Genomic DNA, 11,517 nt, shown 5'->3' with positions numbered 1-11,517 from the left:
GTCGGACAAACTTAAAAACTAGCGAAATAGATTCCAGGGGGGTCCCCAAGTATGCGCCAGGTGTTTTGACGATTGCAGGTATTTGCGGGAGGTGGATTTTTTATGTTTTTTTAAAACATCACTTTAGCAACTTCAAAATATGTTCACCCCCATTTTCATGTACCCCAAATTTGCTGGGACTAGTTACTTTCCCCCAAAAAACCAGCAAAATGCTATTCTCACCACTTGTGCAAAGACGCTAATCAGCACCCCAAATACCTTCAGCAGGCCTATTCAGGGGTAACTAGAGTGATCCCCAATGTCAGTGCATCTTTTGGGGGGTGTCATGGATGATTTCCCCAAATCTGACAGGACTTTTCGCTAGTTTCAAATTCGCCGGGTTCTGTGTTCGCTGATTTGGAATTGAATACGGAGATAAGCAGGGACGAGCGCGATACTTTTGCGCATGAAAACCAGCGATGTCCAAACACCATTACCCCTATTTTCTGGACATCACTGTAGATAATATAAACTCACGTTATTATGTTTTTTCCATGGACTGAGAACAAACCAAATTAAAATCAGGGCAGTGTGTAAGGGGCCTATCTATCAATATTTGCATGATATCCCCTGAAAACAACCATTCCCGGGTGGGGGGGTAACCCCCAAATGTTTTTATGGGGGACTGCAGCAAATTTTGGATCTGTTGGGATCTCCCGTTTTTGCTTGTAAAACCAGCCCCTATAGGTTTCTATGGAGGCTGCTTTCTTGCCGAAATGACCAAGCACTGGATTGCAATGAGTTCTGGAGCTTGGTCACTTCACGTCTCGCACAGCAGGGCAGGTTCCGTCTCTATGGCGCATATTCAATTGGGCGCGAGGTATAGCAAGGAAAAAACCTCCAATTTTGTATTACAGCGGGTATGGGCGCTCACGATACCTGCAGCATCCAATAAAAAAAAAGTGGTTGTGGGGTTTTCAAAGCTGATAACCCTGCGTCACGTAATAAAATAAATTACACTTACCTGCCCAGTGGTCTCTGCGGCTCCCGGGGGCCTCCCCTCCATCTTCTCACTGGGGAGGAGGCTGCTGGGAGATGTAGCTCTCCCGGCGCCCATTACACTCACACCGGGGGGGACACACACTCACCGCTGCTGCAGGAGGCCGGGTCCAGATCCTGGATGCAGAAGACAGCACTTCGGAAGGTATTACGGACTAAGCTAATTGGAAACTTCCAATTGCTTAATTAGTCATTAGGAGGGGGGCCGCTGGGGTCCCAGAGCATTTCCAGACTATTTTTTCCTAAAATTGTGGATTAAAAAAATTTGTCGCGCTCTGGAGGTGCGCAAAAAAAATCCAAAAGTCCCCCGCTCCTAATTGTATAACAAAACCTGCAGGAAAACCCTGTTTTTTGCTATTCTCGCCCTCAATTGAAAATGCCTTTATGTGTACTTTCATTAATTCAGGTGAACCTTAATTTCTTATTCATAAGTGCAGTAAAACCGATGCAGCATGTACACACCTGGGGGGGAGATGGACACATACTGTACCCGGTGTAGGGAGGTTTATTATGTAATATGCAGTAAAAGTCATTCCAGAAAGGAGGAGACGGGATCAGGGAAATTCCCGGCACAATGAGGAAATCCTGAAAAATAAAATGGAGAAAGAAAATTAGATTGTATTATAATTATGTCACCAGCAGCCAGTAATCAGCACTTGTATGCCCCCATGTAATACCAGTGAGCACATGGGGGGTAAACTTGCCCGGACTTGTTGGGGGGGCCTGGGACAGTAGCCCATCGGGCAGGGGGGGAGAGAGATGAATCCCAATCCCCTTCCCCTCCCCTGCCATCCCCTCCCCTCATTTAGGTGGGGGATGATTCCGCCCTTTCCAACGCGCATAGTACTTTTTGTTTTTTTTTAAACAAATAGTAATGGGCCTGAGTGAGCCATTCCATGTATAAGAATTTACATACTATACTCAGTGTTCTATGTATTTGTACCTGTGACAACAGTACCCAGAGGCCTTTGCTTCCGCCGTGTGAAGGATTTGGTCGGCGCACTGAACCCATTAGTGAGACTTGTTCTGCAGGTACAGAAACCTCACCGTGATAAGCGCCTGTATCAGCTGCGCACATTACGCAGAGCGGAAGTAGCTGCACCTCACCCTGTGGCACAGTCCTAATGAAAGACTTTACCCGTCACCATGTTCTAGAGGCCTCACTTACCAGGGACCGTCTGCAGATCCAGGGAGGGTGGTACAAGATATAATTACCAGTTATGGGTAGAGATGAACAGGGGCACACGTGGTAATGGCACAGGCACAGTACGGGCTCCACGCGCTGGTAACGACAATAAGGATACAGCGGCTATGGCTGCCCGGAGCAGGGATAATACATGAGAGAGGTTCCTGGTCTGTGGTCACTTTGTCCTATGTCACCATTACGCCCTTTAGCTCATACATATAATATCACAAACCTTATAGCAGAATGAATCCATTTATTGTCTGATGTCGTCTCATCACAGGTCCAGGAGGAAACTAAAGTCTGCTCCAGGTGCGTGTTCTGTTGGGGATTTACTTCTGTACCAGGGGAAAAAGGCAGAATACTGAGTCCTCTACACAACTAACACCTGTATCACTAGAATAACAGAGGAACAATTACACCTGTATCACTATAATAACAGAGATGATTACACCTGTATCACTATAATATGATTACACCTGTATCACTAGAATAACAGAGGAATGATTACACCTGTATCACTATAATAACAGAGGAACAATTACACCTATATCACTATAATAACAGAGGAACGATTATACCTGTATCACTATAATAACAGAGAGATAAATTACACCTGTATCACTATAATAACAGAGGAACAATTACACCTGTATCACTATAATATGATTACACCTGTAACACTATAATATGATTACACCTGTATCACTATAATAACAGAGAGATTATTACACCTGTATCACTATAATAACAGAGAGATTATTACACCTGTATCACTATAATAACAGAGGAACAATTACACCTGTATCACTATAATATGATTACACCTGTATCACTAGAATAACAGAGGAATGATTACACCTGTATCACTATAATAACAGAGACGATTACACCTGTATCACTATAATAACAGAGAGATTATTACACCTGTATCACTATAATAACAGAGAGATTATTACACCTATATCACTATAATAACAGAGAGATAAATTACACCTGTATCACTATAATAACAGAGGAACAATTACACCTGTATCACTATAATATGATTACACCTATATCACTATAATAACAGAGAGATTATTACACCTGTATCACTATAATAACAGAGAGATTATTACACCTATATCACTATAATAACAGAGGAACAATTACACCTGTATCACTATAATATGATTACACCTGTATCACTATAACAGAAGGATGATTACACCTGTATCACTAGAATAACAGAGAGATAATTACACCTGTATCACTATAATATGATTACACCTGTATCACTATAATAACAGAGACGATTACACCTGTATCACTATAATATGATTACACCTGTATCACTAGAATAACAGAGAGATAATTACACCTGTATCACTAGAATAACAGAGGAACGATTACACCTGTATCACTATAATATGATTACACCAGTATCACTAGAATAACAGAGGAACAATTACACCTGTATCACTAGAATATGATTACACCTACATCACTATAATAACAGAGGAACAATTACACCTGTATCACTAGAATATGATTACACCTGTATCACTATAATAACAGAGGAACAATTACACCTGTATCACTATAATAACAGAGGAACAATTACACCTGTATCACTATAATATGATTACACCTATATCACTATAATAACAGAAGGATGATTACACCTGTATCACTATAATAACAGAGGAACGATTACACCTGTATCACTATAATATGATTACACCTGTATCACTAGAATAACAGAGGAATGATTACACCTGTATCACTATAATAACAGAGACGATTACACCTGTATCACTATAATATGATTACACCTGTATCACTATAATAACAGAGGAATGATTACACCTGTATCACTATAATAACAGAGGAACAATTACACCTGTATCACTATAATATGATTACACCTGTATCACTAGAATAACAGAGGAATGATTACACCTGTATCACTATAATAACAGAGACGATTACACCTGTATCACTATAATATGATTACACCTGTATCACTATAATAACAGAGAGATTATTACACCTGTATCACTATAATAACAGAGAGATTATTACACCTGTATCACTATAATATGATTACACCTGTATCACTATAATAACAGAGACGATTACACCTGTATCACTATAATAACAGAGGAACAATTACACCTATATCACTATAATAACAGAGGAACAATTATACCTGTATCACTATAATAACAGAGAGATAAATTACACCTGTATCACTATAATAACAGAGGAACAATTACACCTGTATCACTATAATATGATTACACCTGTAACACTATAATAACAGAAGGATGATTACACCTGTATCACTAGAATAACAGAGGAATGATTACACCTGTATCACTATAATAACAGAGGAACAATTACACCTGTATCACTATAATAACAGATGATTACACCTGTATCACTATAATAACAGAGGAACAATTACACCTGTAACACTATAATAACAGAAGGATGATTACACCTGTATCACTATAATAACAGAGGAACGATTACACCTGTATCACTATAATATGATTACACCTGGATCACTAGAATAACAGAGGAATGATTACACCTGTATCACTATAATAACAGAGACGATTACACCTGTATCACTATAATATGATTACACCTGTATCACTATAATAACAGAGGAATGATTACACCTGTATCACTATAATAACAGAGGAACAATTACACCTGTATCACTATAATATGATTACACCTATATCACTATAATAACAGAGGAATGATTACACCTGTATCACTATAATAACAGAGAGATTATTACACCTGTATCACTATAATAACAGAGAGATTATTACACCTGTATCACTATAATATGATTACACCTATATCACTATAATAACAGAGGAATGATTACACCTGTATCACTATAATAACAGAGGAACAATTACACCTGTATCACTATAATATGATTACACCTATATCACTATAATAACAGAGGAATGATTACACCTGTATCACTATAATAACAGAGAGATTATTACACCTGTATCACTATAATAACAGAGAGATTATTACACCTGTATCACTATAATATGATTACACCTATATCACTATAATAACAGAGGAATGATTACACCTGTATCACTATAATAACAGAGGAACAATTACACCTATATCACTATAATAACAGAGGAACGATTATACCTGTATCACTATAATAACAGAGAGATAAATTACACCTGTATCACTATAATAACAGAGGAACAATTACACCTGTATCACTATAATATGATTACACCTGTAACACTATAATAACAGAAGGATGATTACACCTGTATCACTATAATAACAGAGGAACGATTACACCTGTATCACTATAATAACAGATGATTACACCTGTATCACTATAATAACAGAGATGATTACACCTGTATTACTATAATAACAGAGGAACAATTACACCTGTATCACTATAATAACAGAGATGATTACACCTGTATCACTAGAATAACAGAGAGATAATTACACCTGTATCACTAGAATAACAGAGGAACAATTACACCTGTATCACTATAATAACAGAGAGATTATTACACCTGTATCACTATAATATTACACCTGTATCACTATAATAACAGAGAGATGATTACACCTATATCACTATAATAACAGAGGAACGATTACACCTGTATCACTATAATATGATTACACCTGTATCACTATAATATGATTACACCTGTATCACTATAACAGAAGGATGATTACACCTGTATCACTAGAATAACAGAGAGATAATTACACCTGTATCACTAGAATAACAGAGGAACGATTACACCTGTATCACTATAATATGATTACACCAGTATCACTAGAATAACAGAGGAACAATTACACCTGTATCACTAGAATATGATTACACCTACATCACTATAATAACAGAGGAACAATTACACCTGTATCACTAGAATATGATTACACCTGTATCACTATAATAACAGAGGAACAATTACACCTGTATCACTATAATAACAGAGGAACAATTACACCTGTATCACTATAATATGATTACACCTATATCACTATAATAACAGAAGGATGATTACACCTGTATCACTATAATAACAGAGGAACGATTACACCTGTATCACTATAATATGATTACACCTGTATCACTAGAATAACAGAGGAATGATTACACCTGTATCACTATAATAACAGAGACGATTACACCTGTATCACTATAATATGATTACACCTGTATCACTATAATAACAGAGGAATGATTACACCTGTATCACTATAATAACAGAGGAACAATTACACCTGTATCACTATAATATGATTACACCTATATCACTATAATAACAGAGGAATGATTACACCTGTATCACTATAATAACAGAGACGATTACACCTGTATCACTATAATATGATTACACCTGTATCACTATAATAACAGAGAGATTATTACACCTGTATCACTATAATATGATTACACCTGTATCACTATAATAACAGAGACGATTACACCTGTATCACTATAATAACAGAGGAACAATTACACCTGTATCACTATAATAACAGAGGAATGATTACACCTGTATCACTATAATAACAGAGGAACAATTACACCTGTATCACTATAATATGATTACACCTGTATCACTATAATAACAGAGGAATGATTACACCTGTATCACTATAATAACAGAGGAACAATTACACCTGTATCACTATAATAACAGAGGAACAATTACACCTATATCACTATAATATGATTACACCTGTAACACTATAATAACAGAAGGATGATTACACCTGTATCACTAGAATAACAGAGGAATGATTACACCTGTATCACTATAATAACAGAGGAACAATTACACCTGTATCACTATAATAACAGATGATTACACCTGTATCACTATAATAACAGAGGAACAATTACACCTGTAACACTATAATAACAGAAGGATGATTACACCTGTATCACTATAATAACAGAGGAACGATTACACCTGTATCACTATAATATGATTACACCTGTATCACTAGAATAACAGAGGAATGATTACACCTGTATCACTATAATAACAGAGACGATTACACCTGTATCACTATAATATGATTACACCTGTATCACTATAATAACAGAGGAATGATTACACCTGTATCACTATAATAACAGAGGAACAATTACACCTGTATCACTATAATATGATTACACCTATATCACTATAATAACAGAGGAATGATTACACCTGTATCACTATAATAACAGAGACGATTACACCTGTATCACTATAATAACAGAGAGATTATTACACCTGTATCACTATAATAACAGAGAGATTATTACACCTGTATCACTATAATATGATTACACCTATATCACTATAATAACAGAGGAATGATTACACCTGTATCACTATAATAACAGAGACGATTACACCTGTATCACTATAATAACAGAGGAACAATTACACCTATATCACTATAATAACAGAGGAACGATTATACCTGTATCACTATAATAACAGAGAGATAAATTACACCTGTATCACTATAATAACAGAGGAACAATTACACCTGTATCACTATAATATGATTACACCTGTAACACTATAATAACAGAAGGATGATTACACCTGTATCACTATAATAACAGAGGAACGATTACACCTGTATCACTATAATATGATTACACCTGTATCACTAGAATAACAGAGGAATGATTACACCTGTATCACTATAATATGATTACACCTGTATCACTAGAATAACAGAGGAATGATTACACCTGTATCACTATAATAACAGAGGAACAATTACACCTGTATCACTATAATAACAGATGATTACACCTGTATCACTATAATAACAGAGATGATTACACCTGTATTACTATAATAACAGAGGAACAATTACACCTGTATCACTAGAATATGATTACACCTACATCACTATAATAACACAGGAACAATTACACCTGTATCACTATAATATGATTACACCTGTATCACTATAATAACAGAGGAACGATTACACCTGTATCACTATAATAACAGAGGAATGATTACACCTGTATCACTATAATAACAGAGGAATGATTACACCTATATCACTATAATAACAGAGGAACAATTACACCTGTATCACTATAATAACAGAGGAACAATTACACCTATATCACTATAATAACAGAAGGATGATTACACCTGTATCACTAGAATAACAGAGAGATAATTACACCTGTATCACTAGAATAACAGAGGAACAATTACACCTGTATCACTATAATAACAGAGAGATTATTACACCTGTATCACTATAATATTACACCTGTATCACTATAATAACAGAGAGATGATTACACCTATATCACTATAATAACAGAGGAACAATTACACCTGTATCACTATAATATGATTACACCTACATCACTATAATAACAGAGATGATTACACCTGTATCACTATAATAACAGAGGAACAATTACACCTGTATCACTATAATAACAGAGAGATTATTACACCTGTATCACTATAATATTACACCTGTATCACTATAATAACAGAGAGATGATTACACCTATATCACTATAATAACAGAGGAACAATTACACCTGTATCACTATAATATGATTACACCTGTATCACTATAATATGATTACACCTGTATCACTATAACAGAAGGATGATTACACCTGTATCACTAGAATAACAGAGAGATAATTACACCTGTATCACTAGAATAACAGAGGAACGATTACACCTGTATCACTATAATATGATTACACCAGTATCACTAGAATAACAGAGGAACAATTACACCTGTATCACTAGAATATGATTACACCTACATCACTATAATAACAGAGGAACAATTACACCTGTATCACTAGAATATGATTACACCTACATCACTATAATAACAGAGGAACAATTACACCTGTATCACTATAATAACAGAGGAACAATTACACCTGTATCACTATAATATGATTACACCTGTATCACTATAATAACAGAGGAATGATTACACCTGTATCACTATAATAACAGAGGAATGATTACACCTGTATCACTAGAATAACAGAGGCATGATTACACCTGTATCACTATAATAACAGAGGAACGATTACACCTGTATCACTATAATAACAGAGGAACGATTACACCTGTATCACTATAATATGATTACACCTGTATCACTATAATAACAGAGGAATGATTACACCTGTATCACTATAATAACAGAGGAATGATTACACCTGTATCACTATAATAACAGATGATTACACCTGTATCACTATAATAACAGAGATGATTACACCTGTATCACTAGAATAACAGAGGAACAATTACACCTGTATCACTAGAATAACAGAGAGATAATTACACCTGTATCACTAGAATAACAGAGGCATGATTACACCTGTATCACTATAATATGATTACACCAGTATCACTAGAATAACAGAGGAACAATTACACCTGTATCACTATAATAACAGAGGAACGATTACACCTGTATCACTATAATATGATTACACCTGTATCACTAGAATAACAGAGGCATGATTACACCTGTATCACTATAATAACAGAGGAACGATTACACCTGTATCACTATAATAACAGAGGAATGATTACACCTGTATCACTATAATACGATTACACCTGTATCACTATAATATGATTACACCTGTATCACTATAATAACAGAAGGATGATTACACCTGTATCACTATAATAACAGAGGAATGATTACACCTGTATCACTATAATACGATTACACCTGTATCACTATAATATGATTACACCTGTATCACTATAATAACAGAAGGATGATTACACCTGTATCACTATAATAACAGAGGAATGATTACACCTGTATCACTATAATAACAGAGGAATGATTACACCTGTATCACTATAATAACAGATGATTACACCTGTATCACTAGAATAACAGAGGAACAATTACACCTGTATCACTATAATAACAGAGGAATGATTACACCTGTATCACTAGAATAACAGAGGAATGATTACACCTGTATCACTAGAATAACAGATGATTACACCTGTATCACTATAATAACAGAGATGATTACACCTGTATTACTATAATAACAGAGGAACAATTACACCTGTATCACTATAATATGATTACACCTGTATCACTATAATAACAGAGAGATGATTACACCTATATCACTAGAATAACAGAGGCATGATTACACCTGTATCACTATAATAACAGAGGCATGATTACACCTGTATCACTATAATAACAGAGGAACGATTACACCTGTATCACTAGAATAACAGATGATTACACCTGTATCACTATAATAACAGAGATGATTACACCTGTATTACTATAATAACAGAGGAACAATTACACCTGTATCACTATAATATGATTACACCTACATCACTATAATAACAGAGGAACAATTACACCTGTATCACTATAATAGAGGAATGATTACACCTGTATCACTATAATAACATAGAGATGATTACACCTTTCTCACTAGAATAACAGAAGGATGATTACACCTGTATCACTATAATAACAGAGATGATTACACCTTTCTCACTAGAATAACAGAAGGATGATTACACCTGTATCACTATAATAACAGAGATGATTACACCTTTCTCACTAGAATAACAGAGGGTGGATTACACCTGTTGTGAGGATACCGGGTGACCTGAGTATCCTGGGGTTCAGGGATCACACAGTGGAGCAGGTTATAATGAAGGCAAGATGAACTTTATTCATGGAGACACAGAAATCCAGCAAACAGTAAGCAGGGTTATATCAATACAGTCCACTCAGAGTTCAGCAAAGTCTTTTCCAGTTGCTCTATATCTCCTCCCTATCTGGCCAGCACTGACAGCTATAGCAGGGCACACAGAGCTGCTGTATATTTTCTCCTTATCTGGCCAGCACTGACAGCTGTATCAGGGCACACAGAGTTGCTATATAATCTCCTCCCTACCTGGCCAACAATGGCAGCTGTAGCAGGGCACACAGAGCTGCTCTATGTCTCCTCCCTACCTGACCAACAATGGCAGCTGTAGCAGGGCACACAGAGCTGCTATATCTCTAAAGACACTGAGAGGGGACAACACCCCAACCTCCAGAGTCACACTGTAGTCACACACTATCCCACAATTCCCCTTGCTGCACCACCCTGGTTTCCTCTCTCTCTCTCTCTCTCTCATTGGTGGGCCCAGGTGTCAGTCTTTCCAGAGAAGAAGGAGGGCTTTGTAACAGAAACACTCCCTGCTGCTGACGAACTT

At 36.1% G+C, this 11,517-nt stretch overlaps 1 protein-coding gene across 1 annotated transcript in view; it reads right to left on the bottom strand.

Annotated features, from left to right (window-relative positions):
- Positions 1–1,283: 1,283 nt before the first annotated feature.
- LOC148433684 (alpha-aspartyl dipeptidase-like) overlaps positions 1,284–11,517 on the bottom strand; it is an 87,838-nt gene continuing 77,604 nt past the window's right edge. The window contains exons 9-10 of the mRNA XM_088465840.1: positions 2,457–2,559; positions 1,284–1,623 (exon numbers count right to left, since the gene is read on the bottom strand). Of these exons, the coding sequence (XP_088321966.1) occupies positions 2,499–2,559 (61 nt within the window). The 3' untranslated portion in view covers positions 1,284–1,623; positions 2,457–2,498. The remainder of the gene's footprint in view (positions 1,624–2,456; positions 2,560–11,517) is intronic.

This window comes from Taudactylus pleione, unplaced genomic scaffold, assembly GCF_031769625.1.
Source record: "Taudactylus pleione unplaced genomic scaffold, aTauple2 ptg002175l, whole genome shotgun sequence".
NCBI classification, from domain to species: domain Eukaryota; kingdom Metazoa; phylum Chordata; class Amphibia; order Anura; family Myobatrachidae; genus Taudactylus; species Taudactylus pleione.
Note: the sequence above shows the minus strand (reverse complement) of the source record. Positions and strands in the feature narration are given on the sequence as shown.